The sequence below is a fragment of the Vipera ursinii genome, assembly GCF_947247035.1.
Source record: "Vipera ursinii genome assembly, chromosome: 2".
NCBI lineage: Eukaryota > Metazoa > Chordata > Lepidosauria > Squamata > Viperidae > Vipera > Vipera ursinii.
The window spans coordinates 74,964,699-74,985,112 of NC_139513.1; the positions used below are offsets into that span (position 1 = coordinate 74,964,699).

Sequence of the window (20,414 nt, forward strand, 5' to 3'; positions counted from 1 at the left end):
TTCCTTTGTAATCCAATTGAAATGAACGGATCGGGTACAAATTGCAGTCACCTGAATAGAACAAAGATGTACGAATGCGGATATCCTCTCCGTTTTGTTTACTTTGAAGCTCCCTACTTTTGATTGCACCCAAACACAAATAGGCTATAAGACGAAGTCACAGTTATGCATGTGCAATTAATACAACTATTAGCTATCCACTGAAAAGCAGCTCTTGCAATTCTTTCCAGTTCCTTTATCAACATATTCCTATGAAATGAACCTTCTTGCAAGTTTCATGACTGTATCCACACATCTTGGATCTAATCTCACTGCCATCACAAAACTAACTCTGAAACAAAATAGTAGGCAGGAGAATTAGATGTGCTTTCCATGTTAAACTGATGGAAAGAGAGATAAAAAATACACTAGTACTATTACTACTATTTTCATTAGTATCATGCATTCACTATTATGACCTGGATGGAACATAAAAACTATGCAACTGACCTTTCTCAAAAACTGGCCCTGTCCATATCTGATTGCAATGGGGTATTGTAAGAAAGTATTTTATTTTTATTTTTTTTAATTTTAATTCCATTTATATCCCGCCCTTCTCTGAAGACTCAGGGCAGCTTACAAGCTTAGCAGTAGCCTTCATTCTATGTATATGCCTGCTTATTAGGGCTTTCATACATACCCCAAGCGGCATTATTACAAAGTCAGCTTAATTGCCCCCAACAATCTGGGTCCTCATTTTACCTACCTCGGAAGGATGGAAGGCTGAGTCAACCTTGAGCCTGGTGGGATGCGAACCTGCACTAATTGCAGGCAGCTGGTGTTACTTAAGGAGGCATTAGCCCACTGCTCCACCAAGGCTCTATAATAACCTAATAATAACCTAATAATGAAAAAAATATATTACATCATCCCAAACAAGTGTGCAATAGAATTTCATTTGGATTAAGTACCTGCATTGTCAGAGTACTGCCAAGAGAACAGAGTTAATCCTCCAGTAAAGTGCTTTAAATAGGGTAAAACTAGTTATCAAACTTAGGCACCATAGTATGGTAGTAGTATCATTTTGAGGTTGGGGGGGGATTTGAAGGTTCATAAAAACAGCAATGGAAACAATTTACTACCTAAAAACTTCCTGCTCTCACCCAAAACTGGTCCTTCTGTAATATCATTGTATATTTGATAACGTCTGGCCATTCTCCTGGTCAATGGATGAAATTGCAGCCTGGGGTCCCAGGAAAGTTGCATATCAAGGAAGGGTGGATGGATGGTATGTCCACATAGGGGTTACTTGAAGAGGGAATTCTCAGTAACATGGAAGCTCATACCTGTAGAAGTGCCACACCTACAAAGCTCCCTGCCACTACAATGAGATTGTCCTGGAGCCATTTCTCAAATTGACCAGCACATCCTTTAGTATGAATGAAGCTCTGCTGCTCCAGCTCCTGCAAAAAAAAAAAGGTACAGAAGAGCACATGAAGAGCCTTAAAAGCAGGACAAACTGCAGTAATCACCTCCCCTCGGCCCAAATTCAGAAAATGCAGATTTTTTGGTAGCCTAATTAAGGTCTTTCCCTTGAACTTATGGCCAAATGCACGTGCTCTGTTGCAACCAGTGGCATTCTAATACTCCCACGCAGACCCTTTTCAGAACCTGTGCTCTTGCTTCAAATTCAGATCATTCTTTTATGCTTCTCCCAGCCCTGCCTTTTTTCCTGGACAGACAGCCATCTTGTTCTTTGCACTGCAGATCCCCCACCTCACAAACGTGACCCTCACCAGTTTAAGGCGGACATCATAGCCACACTGGGTATTGAGAACGTCCTCCTGTCAAAAGAATAGACACAAAACTAATTGAAATCCTTCCTGGAACCCAGAAGAGAAATTCACTGCTTCTCCCCTAAATATCTTCAGCATTTGCTTTTCATTCCACACCCTTCCAAATAATTTGCAACTTCTACCTTCAGCTTTAGCTATTCTCCTCTTTTCCACCTCCATTCTGTCCTATCATGAGGAAGGAATTCCATGAAATGACAAATATATAGCTGGCACTCTTTTTTTATTATTATTATTTCTGTTTTAAATTTATGTCCCACCTTTTCCAACAGAAGCTCAAAGCAGCATACCAACTGCTACCCCCTTATCCACAGCCTGGGTTTCCATGCTCCTAGTCCAACAGCTTAATCCCTGCACCACACTTGTTCTCCAAATTAAAATTATCATTTGGGATAAGACTGCATTTAATCTACATACTATTTCCCTAACAATTCACACAATTAGATTCCTATGTCAATATGAGGACCTTTAAAAAGCTGCTCAGACATTATTTAGGTCTACAGGGGATGAGCAAAGTGAGAATCCATCTCACTTATTTCCGTATTTCAACTCCTTACCGCAGGATCCTTGACACAGCAGGAAAAAGGTACCCCACAACGCTCCCTGCTGGGGTTGGAGTCAGTGCAGTTGAAATAAATGTTGAGATTCCAGTCATTAGGTCCATGAGCCCCACAGCACGACCACTGCAGAGGGAGACAAGGTTACCACTGGGAAGAGTGCTCAGAAAACCGCAGCACTCTGCAGCACCGAGCAAAAAGAATGAATGAACTTTGACAAGCGTGGATATTTGGAAAATAAAACAGGAGATGGAGAAATGTGCAAGGTTTAATGCAGGAAGCAATTTTGCAATGTTGTAGGTTCATTTATCAGCCATGAGATGGCAGGTTCACCTCTGGAGTGGCCTTCACACCTTTTAATTGTCCAATGATGAGTCCCAACGAGGAGAACTTCTATACTCATTATTTGCTCTGCACTGTTAATTCACTTGGTGAGGTTCATCTGCAATAATGCTTTTAAAATTGCTGCTCTCCTATATTTTACCCCAGAGGTCCCCAACCCCCAGTCCGTGGACCGGCACCAGGCCACAGCATGCCAGAAACCAGGCCGTACAAACAAGCGAAGCCCCATCCATGGGATGCAGGCAGCACAGGAAACCACGCCCCCTCAGGTTCACAGAAAAACCTCTCCCTACAGAACTGGTCCCTGGTGCCTAAAAGGTTGGGGGCCCCTATTTTACCCTATTGTTCTTCCCTCACTTTTATGTAACGATAAGCTCATGTACGAGGGAAACAACATGCCTAAAATTACTCTTCTGTCTTATTTTCAAGAAAGCCTCTGGTTCACCTGAAGTAATATACTGTGTTGCTATCAGCATGCCCTTTCTATTATGAGTATTTCTGACAAAGTCAAGTAAATGAAGGAGGGACAGGTCTGTGCAGGAGTTTAAAAAATCCATTTTCATCATTTTTAATCTTAAATTTCTTGTGCAAAATCTCATGTTTACCTCTATAGCTTTTTAAAAGAAGTTCTAGAAAGCATTTTAGTACTAGTGAAAAGAATTTGACCTCCCCCAAAACCCCATTGCTAAAATCATGCTGATGTATTGGCTTTTTAAAACTATAAACATTGAATTACATTGTGTAAATAGTGCAATTACATTTCTTAAAAATAATAATGTAGAAAGAAAAGGTATTTCAGTTCAAATTGTAAAACTGAAGCACACGTATTCAAATGATTCAAGAATAGTATCAGGAAAGATTGATTACAACATGTTGAAACAAAGTGGTGAAGATATATCCAATATCTCACTGAATACATAAAAATCATTATTCTTAAAAAGGACTTTTTATGAGGTATCTACAGTACACAGTACTATTACTCAATTTCTGATATATGTATTTGATCTCTTCTGGGATAGAAAAAAATATGATCCATATTTGCTTTGCCCTTTTTGAGGACTGAAAAGTGACCAAAAATAAGACATTAGGATCATTTATTCAGAGCAAATGTTCAGTGTGCAATAAGTGCACACGCGCACACACACGCACGCACGCACACACACATATACAGTACCTACCTATCTACCTACATATATATATACCTGCATATTGAGTGGATAAATTGTGGTGTATACTTTGTTATTGCCATGTTAGGAGTGATTTTCACTTAATTTTTAATTTATGTTTCAATTTGCACTAGAACATGGTTTTGTCATTCTCAAAAATTATAGATATTAATGCAAAAGCACTTGAAGAGAAAAGCATTTTAACACTGTTTTAAACACTGATTAAACAACATCTTGCCTTTCTGATCAAGATCATCTTAGCATCGTGTTGTTGTTTTTTAAAATATTGTTGATTATATAATTAACACCAAAACACTTTTTTGCTCACCTTTCTCTAGGTAAAAAAAGACTTTGAAAGTAACGTTGCTTAATGCTTAACAAACAAACTTTTCTCAAATTGAGAAATAAAAAATGGATCATATAAAAGGATACTTTCAACTAAATTGTCTGGGTGTGTATTATTGATTAGGGACAATAGGCCTTAAATAGGTCTTGCCTAAGACCTTCAAAACCCCATGAAACTACTTCAAGTTAAAAAGAAAATCTCAAAATAGGAAAGTGACAGTAAAGTCAAAAATTATAAATCTGAAAGTTTAATGTATTTAATATATTATTCCTACTTTATTATGCAGATACCTACTGTGTCTTATCCCTTGTGACTTATTGAAGAATGTAGCTTCAGGAAATATATCTTTAATGCTAAGCATCTAGATTATTATCACAACAAGGACCTATGAAAATAAATGTTCCTGTGCCTACAAGGGATTTAATGCAGCCCTGGAATTCTTCCTTCTCATCTACATAACTATGTAGTACCCATTATTGCAGCATGTTTAAAATAAGAAACAAAATCCAGAAGAATTTATTATCTACTGAAATACCTACTGTACTTTAGAGCAGGGTAATGTTTGAAAAAAACACACCAGAAATTGGGCTTAAAGCAAGTAACGCTATTTACTGCATTTCTATATTGAAACTTTACACAATGATTTATACAGATGATAACTGCTATATCTAAACATGAGTGAGAAGTGGAAATTGAATCTCTGGAGGAATATTCCCTCAAAGGATAGAGACCAAATGTATATGTATTTGTGCATATAAAAGGAAGAGATCTTTAGGGGTGGTTTTATAAACCCAGGGCAAGTGACAGCAAAGGTTTATTGGAGACTAGTTAAATGTTTCAAAAGCTGTCATGTTACAACCAAGATTTTTCCAAAAAAACTCCCTATCACCGAACACAGAGGTCCCCAACCTTCTGGGCACCAGGGACCAGTTCTATGGAGAAAAGTTTTTCCACAGATCAGAGAATAGATGGGGCTTTGCTTGTTTATGCGGACCAGTTTCTGGCATACCGCGGCCCGGTACCAGTCCACAGGCTGAGGGTTGGGGACCCCTGACCTAACATACACAAACATTACAAATGGACATATTGCTTTAGATAATTTACATAACTCACATATTCCTGAGCAAAGTCTATGAGGTTCTGGAGGTCTATGTCATCGCGATATGCCTTGACGTTATTGTTAATAAAGAAATTGAGCTGATCCTTGATCCAGCCCTTGAAGATGAAGGCCAGGACACCAGCCGTCAGCTCCAGGAAAAAGATGAGCCCCAGGAACACAGAGAACTGGTGCCAAAAGAGAGGTACATCATTAGTATGCAAAGCCAAAAGATCTCCCATCAGTATGGGAGTACAATATCCTGCTTCAAGGTGAGGCTTGTTCTCACACTGACTAGTTAAGCACAAGTCACAGGAAAGGAAGCTTTGCTTAATATTTTGTCAGAGGATAGCTGATGCACTGAAGGACAAAATAAAAAAAATGTTGTGTTGCTAGTTAATTTTTAAGATAGCAAACTATTTTTTAAAATTCAATTCATATGGCTATATGGCTTCATAGCTCTATATTGCTTTCCTGCCATGGTAATAGAAGGAAATTGAGTTAATACTTTATTTTTCTTCAGATCTCTCAGGAAAAATATAATATCCACCAATAACATTTGTATTATTTTCCTAATGCTATTTCAACTTGTATTATGCCCTTTGTTCCAACTTATTCTATCCATTGCTAAAAGATAAATATAACTTTCCTACATAACACACCAATTCAAAGCATTATGTCTTGTTTTCCTTCCAGTGCCAAAATAAAACTCAATTTCTATTATGCTCTTCATACAGCAAAGACTACACGAAACTTTCTAAGTCCTTGCCTAGTTTCCAAAGTCCAGTGTCAGAATAATGCTACACCAAGAATTATCACAGTATATTTTGTAAGTACTCAAAGGGCTACATGTGAATTATCTCCATAATCCTGTAATATATGCCAATATGGCCATTTTATCCTGAAAATGAAGTGGACTAAGAATAGGAAAAAGAACTGCTTGCCAATGTCACCTTAGGAGTTCTTGGTCAAGTCATGATTTAATCCACAGAAGCCCAGTTTACATTAACAACAAGGAGAAAAAAAACAAGAAGAGAAAAAGACATACAAATTTGAGTAGGAATGTATTCTCCCTCAGTGCCCCAATACAGCCAGCAAAACCCAGCACGAACATCACCCCTCCAACCACGAGGAAAAGCCAGACTGGGTCAAAGCCACCGAGGTCTGTGATGGATGATAGATTGGAAAGCACGCCCTGGATAGAGATAGAGAAAGGAAAAAAACACAGAGCTGAAGTTGACACCACAGCCAAATTCCCTCCAGCAAAAATCAGTTTTCCTTTATATGGATGAAAAAAAATCCCAATGACATAGAATTTCCACTGTTGAGATTATGTACCCAACAGTTACTGTGCCAACTGCCTGATGGTGTGTGAAGGGTAAACTATATATTTATACCAGCCTTCCCCATCTTGGTCCCCTTCAAATGAATGAAGATTCCTGACTGGAAATTCTGAGAATAATTTCCTGCTCTACAGATTGGCTGGGGAAGGAAATGGTACATTAATCACAAAGGCAGAAAGGGAATTAACCTTAGCTTAGACTAGCACTGATGATGTTATCTAGTTTGGGCAATGAAACATCTGCAAGAAAGCATGCAAGCTCAGAGAGCACCAGGGACCCCTCAAACCTTAGCTTACCCAGAAGAATTTGCATAGTTTTTAAAACACACATGTATTCTCCCATATTTATTATTTACATTATAAATGAATTTTTAAACGGTATATATGAAAACAAAGTGATGAGAAAGAAAAAGGTGAACAGGTGGGTAAAGGAAAATAAGCTGTTTTTTTATTATGCACACCGCTAAACACAGGTTTTAAGCAGGCCGCTTTTAAGCAGCCAGAATTCTAGCAAGTTAAAAACCTCCCAATCTTTGTTGCTGCAGTGGTTACTGACAGCTTTCTGATTTTAATTTAAAGGGCTGGTTTTGTTCTATAAAACTGCATGATTTTGGCTCCAGGATATCCTCAGGGTCCACCTCCACCAAGTGTTCCCTTTTCTGCATCAGATGACAAGGACATGAAGCCAAAGACAGTGGTACACCTGTGCTACACCTAGCATCCTCCTCAGGGACATCTTGCAAGGTGGTAATTGGGTATTTGATGATGGATTTTAGTTTCTTTTAGGATGTTTTAATGATTGTGCAGCTTTTTGGGGAGAGGGGCAGCACGTCGCGATCTCAAGACGTTTCTGTTTGTTCAAGCCGGCCTAGCCTGATGGGGATTGGTGGGGGTTTTTTTTTTAATTTTGTGTTTTAATTTTAACTTGGTGTTTTAGAATTTTATTCCAACTGTTTTAATATGGGCAATTATTTAATCTTGTCTTAACGTTTGTATTTAGTATTTTATTCTGCCCTGTGAACCGCCCTGAGTCCTCAGGGAGAAGGGCGGTATACAAATATTATTAAATTAAATTAAATTAAATTAAAATGGTTATTGTGCCAGAGTTTTATTTTAATATGACTTTTTAAATTATATAATCCACCTGGAGCACTATGAGGGGAACAGTATATATTTTTCTGTAAATAAGTAAATAAACAGACTAAAATATCCTTCTAATCTGGGCTCAGTGCCAGTTTCCAAATGAAACTCCTCCACCTCTCAGCTGCTGTTTGTCATGGAAACTGCAGGAAGCAGCACTGCTCGGCGGAAATGGGAAGGTGAGCCATTCTCAATAGGAAATCATCCTGGTGACTACAACCTACAACTGCTTTTCCATGAAATAAATATGGTCAGGGATGGAGGAGGGAGAGTGTACATAAATGTTATTTTATATCTGGTTTCAGAAAATCAGAGTATGCTGGTAGTATGTGAAGATGATTGGAGACAAAGATGTAACAAGATGGGCTCACCAGCTATTGCTCAGCACATGTTCTCAGAGACCTGACAAAGCACAGTTCATTGGGTTCTAGGCTCATTCTTAACTATAAAAATGACTGAACAAACATGGAGGGTGGGAAAATAAAATTGACAGCTGAATAACAATTTACATGTACAGAGATAGTAAACCTCTGAAAAACAAGTATATAGAAAACAGCCAAAAGCTTCTTACATTCAAAAGAATTTGCTCTTTAGCTCCTCATGGACACTTAGCTGGCTAATTGTTAATAATGTTGGACCAAAAGGATTCATTATTTGGTCCAGGAATACAATCTACACATTTCATTTAAATGTGCATTTTTAGCCAAGTCCCCAGGTTGCAAGCATACCAAAAGCTTTCGAGTAAAATTCCAAAAAATGGTTGGCAAATTCCAATTCCTACAAGTAACTGAACTACTGAATTAATTATGCATATTTTTATTGAATTTAAGTAAAACTTAACATTTTCCTGGAGCCACCCACTATTTTCTGGAGACTGGTCCACAGCATTTCACTATAAAACCAAATGTAGCCCTTGGGTGAAAAAAAAACATTGCATATCTAGAGTTATATAGATTATGAATTATTATACACACAGACACACACATCAATGTTTCTAGAACTCTAATGACTGCAACCCCTCCCCTCAGCAAATGGTTAATAAAAGCCTAAGGCACAGAAATTAAGTACAATTTACTTGCTGATACCAGTTAAAACCTATATACATGTATGTTTAAGATCAGGTATTCTGTCACCTTTACTTTTTATTCCATTCTATTCTTTTCATAAAATAAGTAAAATAAAAGTTAATAAATGTTAACAGCTATGTGTTTTTTTAAAAAAAAATAAGTAAAACTAAAAGAAATTTCAATCAATTCAGTGTAAGGAACCAGCAGGACAGTGATATCCCACAAAGGGCTCAGACAATAATATACGTGAATAATTTGTCCAATTCACATAATACAGGTATGGTTCGTATACCCATACCAGAACAATTTATTACCTAGATACCAAGATGGGTTTAGATACAGCAACCAGAAAAACATTCCCTTTCTGGCCATACTTACCTTTTCTGCCCAAGCCCACAAACCAATGGCTAGGAAAGCTGCCCCCAGCAACTGCAAAAGAGAAAAGACCACCATCATGCACAGGATAACAACAGGGAGCAATTTCCAGTAGCTCTACAGTAAGAATGTAGGACTGGCAGAGCCAGGGGAGGGGCCAAAAGAGGGATCAGCTTAGAATCCCTACATAGCTACAAATTCCAACTCCCCTTGAATGCTGTTGATCCTAACTCTAACCAGATACTGTTATTTGAGAAGATTCCTGTGCATACGTTTTTAACAATAAATCAGCTTAACTGAACCTTCATCTGTAGATCTGGTCTTTCATGTGGACCTGATAAAAAACGGCACAACGCCTTCCTCATATTATAGCATTTTCTGCAGAAAGACATATCATGATTCACCTCAACTTTTGCCTCTTACAGCATCCCCATGGTCATGTGATCATAATTTGCATGCTTGGCAACTGATTCATTTTTATGACAATTGCAGTGTCCCAGGCACATTGATCACCTTTACAAGCAAAGTCAATGGGGCAGCCAGGTTCACTTTGCAACTATGTTACTACTAAGTGATTCACTTAACTGTGGCAAGAAAAGTTGTAAAATGGGTCAAAACACACTTCTCGCTTAGCAAAGAAATTTTGCCTGCCTCCACAGAGTCAATACCTAAGTAGGAATCTTAACTTTCTACAACCAAGCAAATCCAACTTTATGGTTGTATACATAGGCTAGATCGAACTAAATCCTTGTCATTTGCAACCCCATCCACATTAGCAGGATACCCATCACTTGGATATGGAGTCTAACTTGGGAGTCTTGGAAAACAGAAGGCTTGAAAACACATCATGTGGAGCAGTTGGAAACTTGGCACAGTGTGGACAATGGCTATACTGTTCCCATGGTAAGAATGGAAGATTTCTGAAACAGCAACACCATTGATCACAGTTCTTCCCCTTCCCACAGAGTAAGTCCTGCCCTCTTTCAGGGTCAATTGCTATTTGTTTGCCATTGCCTATAGGGCTTTGTGAGGGTTATCTCAATAGGTGGAATGTGAAGAATTCAGAAATTGGCCTTGTATAATATCTGTGATATTGTATGAGGCCAATCTTCACCAGTAAACAAAGAAACAATACAATGTACAGTATGTAATTATACAATGTACAGTATGTAATTAAAAATAAGACCAATACAGACATAATTGTACTGATTTAATAAGAAATTATTAAGGTAATAATAAGCTTCCTCAATGGTTCTCTCATGGATACCTTTTAGACCACAATCTTCCCAAACATGAAAATGAGAAAACTATGTTTTACTTCATCTTATTAACAAAATCAGAATCATATTTCAGTTCACTTCGCATTTACCTTAGTAAAATAAGATTAAAATATAGGTCTAATATTCTAAGAACGTTAAACCTCAAATCCTGATTTTTCACTTATTTGCTTTGATATGGTAAAATATAAAAGCAGGACAAAAATGTAATAAACAAATAAGCACATATTCTTAGGTGATTTTCTCACATGAAACTTCTATGCTAAAAATGTCATTCCAATTCAATAATGCCAGTTAGCAACATTTGCCGACTCACACAAATATAATTTGTATTATGCATAACTGAAAATATAAAATTCACTCAGTAACTTTTTAAAAGTCCCAGGCTACAGTCAAGAAAAATTTGGAAATATTATTTGGGCTGTTCTTATTGCCCATCAATTTTAGGGAATCTCTGACTTTAACATTTTTCTTTTCCTTATGCCTTATGCCATCAGATCATGTGGCAACCTAAAATTAAGGAGAAATTTTCTGAGAACATCAGTGGAACAGCTTGCCTCCAGATGTGGGTGCTCCATCACTGGAGGTTTTCAACAAGAGAATGGGCAGCCATTTGTCTAGAATGGTATAGGGTCTCCTGTTTGAGCAGGGGGTTGGACCAAAGGACCTCCAAGATCCCTTCCATTCCTATTATTCTGTTGTATTCTGCATTCTGCATTTAAACAGTAGGTTCCTGGCAATTCATAGCCAATGTGAAAGTTCACTTGTTAACCTTTCCTATCCTTGCATCCTCCACTACGGACTAGCAATTCTGGAAACTGCTGTCCCTACACATGTGGAAGACTGCACTTGGCAATAATTGTTTCAAATGGATCTTGGAGAAGTTGAACAGACATTTCTCTCAATATTAATTTCTCATTTTCTAGTGAGTTTTCAGTATCTGGTGGAATTTAATTTTTATTTGGCAAATATTTTTTAACATCTTTTCTTGCCAACTTGCTCTGATCATGTCCTTGATGTATACAAAGTATTGATATTTATGTCTTTGTGATTTATTTTTCTCCTTTGGTTTTTTTCCCCATCAACCTGTAAGTAATTACAATAGCAATGTTCAAACTGGGCAGTTTTCCTTTAGGAGTGGAAGGTAGCAAGAAAAAGAGAGGGAAGTAGGTTTATATTGTAAGAGATCAGTACATCTTCTAGAGGAAAGATAAATATTCTGCATAATAAATAAGGAGCTTCTATTCTACCACTAAAATTTATTAGGCTCACACATCAGAAATCATAGGATTTCCTTCCTAAAACAGAATATGAACTTTCAATACTTCAATTAAAGACATTCCATCAGATCATTCAGCTCTCAATTATTAACCCATTTGATGTCCTGAAAATGCCCCAAAAGTTGGAAAGTAATTTGCTATATTCCCCCCACCCCCACATGCAGGTAGTCCTTGTATAGCAACCACAATTAGGACCAGCAAATCCATTCCTAAGCAAAGTGCTTACTCAGTGGGAAATCATATAACCACAACTGTGTTTTCTGGCTCAATACTGACAAGACTATTTAATTTCATTCCTTCTGCTTTTGTTTGCTCCTGACCACTCCCTTACCTTTTGGAATGCTCACCCTGGCACTAGGATAATTAACAAAAAGGGAAATAGTTATTTATCTATTAGATTTTTAACCTAGCCATTATAAATAATTCAAGGTGGCAAACAATAATACTCCTCCTATTTTCCCCATAACAACAACTCTGGGAAGTGGGTTATGATAAGAGAGAATGGCTGATTCAAGTTCACCCAGCCATCTTTCATCCCTAAGGCAGGACTAGAATTCACAGTCTCCTGGTTTCTAGGGTAACACCTTAACCACCTGACCAAACTGGCGCTCAATTAATTAATGTTTGTATTTACATTCATTGAAGAGGAAGGGATTAAAGAGAGCAAAAAGGCATACAATGGGATATACATACTGAAAGCTATGGACTGGTGTTACAAAAACAGGTTGGTGTTTTTCTCCAATATCTCCCATGTGCAAGGGGATGGGGATGGATCAGACACAAGAGAGTTTACCTACAGAAATCACTTGGTTTTTTATTTGTTCCCCATATATTCATTCCTGGTCAAAAGTCATTCTAGAAGACAGCCATTATAGTTTTAGTACTTGAATTCAAACTGAAATTAATCCTCCCTCCAAATAAATTAAAGCCAAAATATATTTGGTAAGTAACCCATCTATCAATGATGCAAATTAGTAATAATATAATTCTATGTTTAATAAATTCACCATGCAGGTTAAGCTTTATTTGCATCCCTGAGGAACTTTGCACTTAAAAAGCAACCATGACCGATTTTATCTACTCTCCCAGGTCCTCCATGGTTCAGAAATTCACCAGAGATGTCTCACCTTGATTGTCAACAGACTGAGTTTAGTCCTAAAACATACGTAAATTTGGCCACTTCAGACAGTCTTCCGTACTGGAACTCTCCGTACAACCCAAATAAAATTCACCTACAGTTGTTCAATTGTGGAAAAAAATCCATAATTTGTTTTTTACAGAAGCAATAAAGTTAACACTGTTTTAATTAATAATGAAGATTTTGATCTAACAGTTTTAATTTCTATTCCCCCAGATGCTGTCGACAACTGCTAGTTTATGAGTGTTTACCTTTTGCTGATTTTGTTGTTTAATCTGCATGGTGAAGCATTTATAAGTAAGTAGTAAAATAATTCATTACTAATTTCTAATACTAATTTACTATGCAAAATAAATATTTTACATATGTTAAATATTTATAAGTATATACTGTAAAATAAACATTGAAAATAGAGGAGCATACTGTATATTGATAAGATGTGCATGGCCTAGTATCTATGAAATAGGAGATACGGTATGGGAATGTCTCAAATTAATCTGTTTCCTAGATGAATATAGGCATCTATTTCAAGGGGAGATACCGTAATTCTGATTCAAATGGGACTACCAAATAAGGAAAAATCAAAACTACTACAATCAAGTGCTAACTGATCTCAAACTTCCTTCAACTGTAACACAATTACACCATAACTGTCCTATAGGGATAAAACTAATGAAAGTGACGAGTAGGCAATCAGATATACAAATACACAAGTGCAAAAGAAAACAAAGATAGTACCAATAGCAAATTGGCGCCATAGCTGCAATCCCAAAACAACTGGACCACTGCTTGAACACCATCGGCACTGACAAATTCAATTCAGTCAATTGCAAAAGTCAGCTTTACTTGGAACAGCTTAAATCCAACGACAATTCCTTTAGCCCTATCAAACATCAACATCTGCTATCGCAGATCCTTGAGCAAGACCCAGTAAGTGGATAAGAATACTAAAACCAGTCTTTACATCTCGATAACTATGCTATGAACCATAATAATTTATTTATTATACTATTATTTAATTAAATTATTAATGTATTGAATTTATCAGACCTGAATATCCTAATTTTACACACATATACAAAACCCCCACTCTGCTTGAAACTGCCTATACAGCAGGAGTTCCCCACCCCTTAGGAACCAGGTCATACAGTTGGAGGTGAGCAGAAGGCGAGTGACTGAAACTTCATCTGCTCACTAGCACTAGTATCACCGCCTCAGCTCCACCTGAGATCATCAGGCTTTAGATTCTCATAGGAACACAAACCCTAATGTAAACTGTGCATGCGAGGGATCTAGGTTGTGCGCTCCTCCCCATTCATGGAAAAATTGTTTTCCACAAAACCGGTCCCTTCTACCAAAAATGTTGGGGACCAATGCTATATAATTTCCTTAAATACTATCTCAATAATACTTAGGTCCGTGGTTGCAAGCCTATGGTACAGGTGCCACAGGTGGCACGCAGAGCCCTCTCTCTGGGCACGCATGCCATCGCCCCAGTCCTAGGCCTTCAGCTGGGTTTTATAAACCTTTTCGCTTTAGGCCTCCACCGCCATGTACCAAACAAAAAAAAGGTTCAATTAATCAATATCAACTTCTCGTGGGGGGAAAAAAGTTCTCACAAAGTTGGAATTGATTGAACTTTTTAGTCCCACCCAGTCTGCAGCTACCACTGCAGCCACACCCACCCAAAAGGCCACGCCCACCTGGCACCGATGATACATAAGTGGGGTTTCGGGTTGCAGTTTGGACACTCAGTCTCTAAAAGGTTCGCCATCACTGACTCAGGTCCTTGGTTAGGGCTTGAACTAATACATTTCCACCACTCTTAGACTACGAATCTAACTGCAGATTAACCACACATTTATTATTATATAATAGTAGTTGAAATAATAACAATAACAACAAGCAACTATTATTATTATTATTATTATTATTATTATTATTATTATTATTATTATTATTATTATTATTCAAATGTATAAGCAGTCCAACAACCTATAAAAGATAGATTGGGAGGTATACAGTGTGCTAAGTCATGGCGTGTGGAACCACAGTTTGTTGATCCAAGTCATGCTACTAGCCATAATCATATTTACAAAGCACAGTGACAGAGGTCAGATAATATGTGACAATCACACCACACCTTAACACCAGGTGTGAACCCAAACTAAGATAACATACAGTACTGGGATTTGGAACAAACACTATGTAAAATACGTGCCAGAAAGAACGAGGTGGGGCAGCTGTACAGTTTTCGCAGTATGAATTTCCTCAAAACAAAGGGATGAAGGAACTTCCGAGTGTATGCCTACTACAGGAGCTGGCTTTCAGGATAAGATCTAAACTATGCCGGCAGTGAATCGGAGCTACTAACACCCTGCTCAATGAAGTAATAACTTTTTCCCCTAGAAGACGGTTCTAAGAGAAAATGCTGCTGTGTCAGAAAGAAGAGACAGGCAAAGGTGACATATTTGATTATAGGAAAAACCTTTCCCGATTCTGCTCGAAACTGCCGAGAAACTGAAGTAGGAACGTAAGACTCGGAGCAAGACATCGGCCGGTCTTCAGACCCCGACCGGGGGGCAGCGAAAGGCTTGGTGGAACCAAGGACGTCCTTGCCCAAAAACTTTCCAGCGCCGAGTCCGTCACGCTCAACGCGCGGCGCGGGACCATCCGGACGCCGCGAGCACCCGCCTCGCGCGACGAAGCCTTTGCAGGATTCCGCAGCTAGGCGGAGGGGAGCTCCCTTCCCACCCGGGGCCCCGGCACGGACGTGGAACGCTAAAGCCCAGTCACTCCACCATTCGTCCTGGCCTCCCTTCCGCCCAGGTAGAAGCGGTGCAAACGCCACTCCACCCGCCCGCCGGCCGACCGACCGACCGACCGACCGCCCGCCTGCCTCCGCGGAACGCGACTCGCTCGCGGTCACCCACCCAGAAGAGCACATTGGAGGCGAAGAGCAGGTATTTGGCGCAGCAGCTGACCTGAGGACCCTGGAAGTGCTGGGCTTTCCCTGGCATGGCGAGCGCGGGGCCTGAGCTCACAGCCCCATGCTGCCCCTCGACCGAGGCCCAGGGCCGCCGCGGGATCGCCTTGGCCAGCCCGCCCCCTGGCGGAGTTGAGGGAGAGCTGCTGCAGCGGCACGCGCGTGCACGGCGCTCTATCCGGATTTCGGCAGAGCCTGCATTCCCACGCTACTACCGGTACCATCGCCGCCGCCGCCGCCGCCGCCGCCGCTCTCAGCTGGAGTCTCGGAAAACGTGTCCGGTATGGGAACTCGGGAGCACAAGCTGTAGAATCCTCTGTCTGCTGAGGCTCAAAATAGAAGCACTTCCTTCCAAGACGTAATGCAAACGTAAAGAAATTTGCTTTTTTAAAAAAATAAATAAATGTGTTTATTGGCAATAAAGGTTCCTTTCCTCCTCATCTTACGTAACTTGTATTTTGTTGCAATTTAACGTGATTGTGTTTGTGTGTATGTACATATATATCTATATGTATATGTTAGGCTGTTTTTTACCCCAGAGGAATGGGATGTAAGGGAAGGTATACACATTACACTTAATGCTTCAGTTAGAGTGTTAGACTATAGCAGGGGTAGGCAACCTCGGCTCTTTTATGACTCATGGACTTCAACTCCCAGAATTCCTGAGCCAGCTTGGCTGGCTCAGGAATTCTGGGAATTGAAGTCCATGAGTCATAAAAGAGCCAAGGTTGCCTACCCCTGGACTATAGTGTTGGTTTTTTTTACTTTCCATTATCATCATCTCACAAAAAGCAGCCCCTTTTAGTCACAAAAAAATTCCAGTCAACCTGCTGGTGTCCCAGTGACCTCTCCCACCTGGGGAGCTCTGTGCAAAAAAAAATGCACACTATGTACACAGAAAACTGAGCCCTTTTAGGCAAGTACTAAAGGGAAAATGGTGATGAGCTTCTGTCTTAAGAGAGCAGAATAGAGCAAACATTGCTGCCCTTCATGACATCTAAGACCAACTGCTGAAGATGTGTCTTATTCTAACAGAAGAATACTCTTTGATCTCCATTTTAAAAATTAAATCCAGAGAGAACTTTGCATTAATAAACAGGAATTAGTAATATTAGTTCAGGTGTTGGAGGGGGGCTCAGGAGACCTAGATGTTGAGACAGCTGGAGCCACGGAGGCTTACTGGGTATTTTAGATGCAAATGTTTTCTTGGCCCATCATAGAGTTGTGGGGTAATAATAGAAGTGATGTCACTGTTTTAATCTCCTAGAAAAAAAGACATTCAATAAGTAACAAATAAAAATAATCAGGTTCATATAGGTAGTCAAAATCTACGGCCACAATTGGGACCAGAATTTGTTTGCTACGTCATGCAGTCATTAAACGAATCATCGCAGGGCTAGATCTGGTTTTATGACCATTTTTACTGGGGTCATTATGCAAGTCACATGGTATTAAGTGAATCCAATTAAGTTTCCCCAATTGACTTTGGTTGTGGAAGCTGGCTGGGAAGGTTGCAAATCAGATCACCACAAGATACTGCAACCATTGTAAATGCAAGCCAAGTGCCAAGTGCCCAAACTGCAATGAGACCACGGATGCGGAGCAGTAGTCATAACTTTGAGGTCAGGTCCCAAATCACTTTTTTCTGAGGTTTCCGAAGTAAGACCAGACTTGACATACTATGTCCAGTTCTGGTCACCATAATACAAAAATGTGCCTCTAGAAAGAGTGCAAAGAAGAGCAACGAAGATCATTAGGGGTCTGGAGGCTAAAACTTATGATGAATGGCTGCAGGAACTGGGTATGTCTAATCTAACAAAGAACGACGAGGGGTGACATGATAGCAGTCTTCCAAAATTTGAAGGGCTGTCACAAAGAAGAGGGGGGGGGTCAACCTGTTCTCCAAAGCACCTGAAGGCAAGACAAGAAGTAACAGATGGAAAAATATCAACCTAGGAGAAATTTCCTGACAGTGAGAACAAACGATCAATGGCTTCCTTCAAAAGTTGTGGGTGTTCCATCACTGGAAGTTTATAAGCAGAGTTTGGACAGCAATTTCTCCAGAATGGTATATGGTCACCTGCTTGGGCAGGGGTTGGAGTAGAAGACCTCCAAGGTCCCTTCCAACTCTATTCTGTATGTGTGCTCCATAATTATATAGATATCATTGTCTTTGAATAAGAAAAAGTGGGGAGAGATGTTCAAATAAAGCAGGGGTCTTCAAACCTGGCCCTTTTATGACTTGTGGACTTCAACTCCCAGAATTCCTCAGCCAGCATGTCTGGCTGAGGAATTCTGGGAGTTGAAGTCCACAAGTCATAAAAGGACCAAGTTTGAAGACCCCTGAAATAAAGGATAAAACGTCATTCAAGCACATCCCTAAGATGATTAATGATGGACCAGTGGCGTAGCGTGGGTTGTCAGCACCCGGGGCAAGGCAAGTAATTTGTGCCCCCTAACCCGTGGATTTTAGCACTCGAGTCTCAGTGGGCGGCGACCCGGCGGCTCGGATCGGATTCGCACAGCCAGCACTGCAGTGAGAGAGAGTGAGTGAGCCAGGCAGGGGCAGAGAGCTGCGAGTGCGAGCGCGCCCCCCCAGATGTTGCGGCCGGTGCGGCCGGCCCCCCCTGCACCCCTCACGCTACGCCACTGTGATGGACTACTACTACATTATGTTGAAATACAATACTTCTTCACATCTTTCTTATATTAACTTTGGCTGTTTCCTGTCTTCCACAAAAAGGTCCTCCCCCCATCCTTACTATATTCTTCCTGTCAGTTTAGCTACTCAGTTCCTGAGTGAGTTTTCCTCTTGACAGCTATTTTAGTAGACAAATCGTTAAGGCCCTATTTTGCCATTTCTTTGCCACTTAACATTTATTAATAATTCACTTTTCCTCTTTCTTCTTCTATTATGTTAGCACAAGTGTTATTTAATATGTAACAGGAATGTACTCATTAAAAAATCTTCCCACCTACATAACTGAGTAATAGTGTTATCCATTAGCAACCCATATAAACTTTATGTAGTAAATTCTGAGCACAGGGATTAAAGCTGCAGTGGGCGTTCTCCACATAGGATGTATTTTTTTTTGTTTTTATAATTAACCTCTATTTAACCTAATCCAATCATGCAGTTCCCACATATAAATATTTTAAGCATTTTTTTTTAACAAAAATGAAAGTTAGAAAGAAACTTCTGATGTATAATTATTGATGTTCTTGTTAATCATTAAAATCCATTATCCATTATCTCCATGAGCCGGAGGCCAAAAGACCTGAGCAAAAAATCCTATCTGTTATAAGCTGTGAATGCTCTGGTTTTCATTTGTGTTAGTAAAAGAATAGCAAAGAATGGGCCTTTATCTGGAGAGAGTGGTATCAATTAATTTTAGGTACATCTGAAGCCTTTGGAGTTTGTTCTGTGATTTGAAAGTTACTATATCTTTGTCTCTAAATAGATGTGAGATGGGTAGCATATTAAGTTAGATTCCACACCAAAGAGAGTAACAGTACTGCTGATGGCTGTTCTAGCAGAGATAAAAGTGGGTTTTGAGTTTGGTCTGGTCTTCATAACTTACTATGATCATGTAAGGTCTGGAACACATCAATTTTCATTCCCACCCCTACAGATGTACATATATATGCACATATGCAGCCATATGTGCATACATCCTGTAGAATTGTTTCGTTTTAGGCTGTACTTTTTCCACTGCAGATGGCCATATTTATGTAGGCATTTCAGGGCTGCATCCTGTTGCTTGCATTATTCATAGCAATTAATGAATAGCAGTGTTGAATTGCCCAGCACAAACCTGAAGTCATCTCAATTGCAGAGGCTAATCATAGGAAGTCAACTCATTGCCCTTCTTCACAGCTACACAAACTGTTTCAGGGTAAACTGGCTATCACTGCTTCTTCCGATTCAAGGGCTCTTGCACCCAGCTCATTCAGTATCTGACAGAGGAAGGGCTTAAACGCTGGTGGCTGAAGTTAGCAACACCAGAGTATGTTTATGTGCTATACCCAAACTGTACTTGAGAACTGGTTCTGTAACGCTGAGTTCCTTTAAGCCCTGTACATAGATCTTCAACATGAAAAAAATTGCATGATTGAACCACTTTTTCACAAAATGCATTGCCTTTGGAAATAGGAAAACATCACATCTTTTTACTGAAAATAAAGTATTTTTCTATGTAGTATCTCACCCAGAAGCCATGTAAAACTTGAAGGAAGCCTAGTTTTAGGGAACAGATTAGAAGCAAAGAGGCAAGTTCTGTTTCTTGGCAAGCTCTTCTGCTGCCTTGGTACCAAGTAGTTCTCACAATCCTTTTGACCTCATTTAAGTCTTTTCTGATCATAGAACTAGAAAGTTACATGAAGCACATTCTGCTTTAAGTGACATTATCTTAGGTTAAAGGCTTAAACTTAGCTTAAAACTGAGGGCAACAGGAACGATTTTGCCCCAAG

General features: G+C 39.4%; 1 protein-coding gene across 2 annotated transcripts in view; it reads right to left on the bottom strand.

Annotated features, from left to right (window-relative positions):
• The window catches only part of TSPAN17 (tetraspanin 17), a 33,309-nt gene extending 17,280 nt beyond the window's left edge, over window positions 1–16,029 (bottom strand). Inside the window, exons 1-7 of one of the 2 annotated variants that reach the window (XM_083355720.1) lie at window positions 15,943–16,029; window positions 9,267–9,317; window positions 6,388–6,534; window positions 5,357–5,527; window positions 2,390–2,515; window positions 1,776–1,823; window positions 1,326–1,442 (exon numbers count right to left, since the gene is read on the bottom strand). In XM_083355720.1, coding sequence (XP_083211846.1) covers window positions 1,326–1,442; window positions 1,776–1,823; window positions 2,390–2,515; window positions 5,357–5,527; window positions 6,388–6,534; window positions 9,267–9,317; window positions 15,943–15,978 — 696 coding nt within the window. In that variant the 5' untranslated portion in view covers window positions 15,979–16,029. Of the gene's footprint in view, window positions 1–1,325; window positions 1,443–1,775; window positions 1,824–2,389; window positions 2,516–5,356; window positions 5,528–6,387; window positions 6,535–9,266; window positions 9,318–15,891 lie in introns of both variants that reach the window. The other variant, XM_083355719.1, reaches the window with a different exon arrangement.
• Between the last annotated feature and the right edge of the window lie 4,385 nt (window positions 16,030–20,414).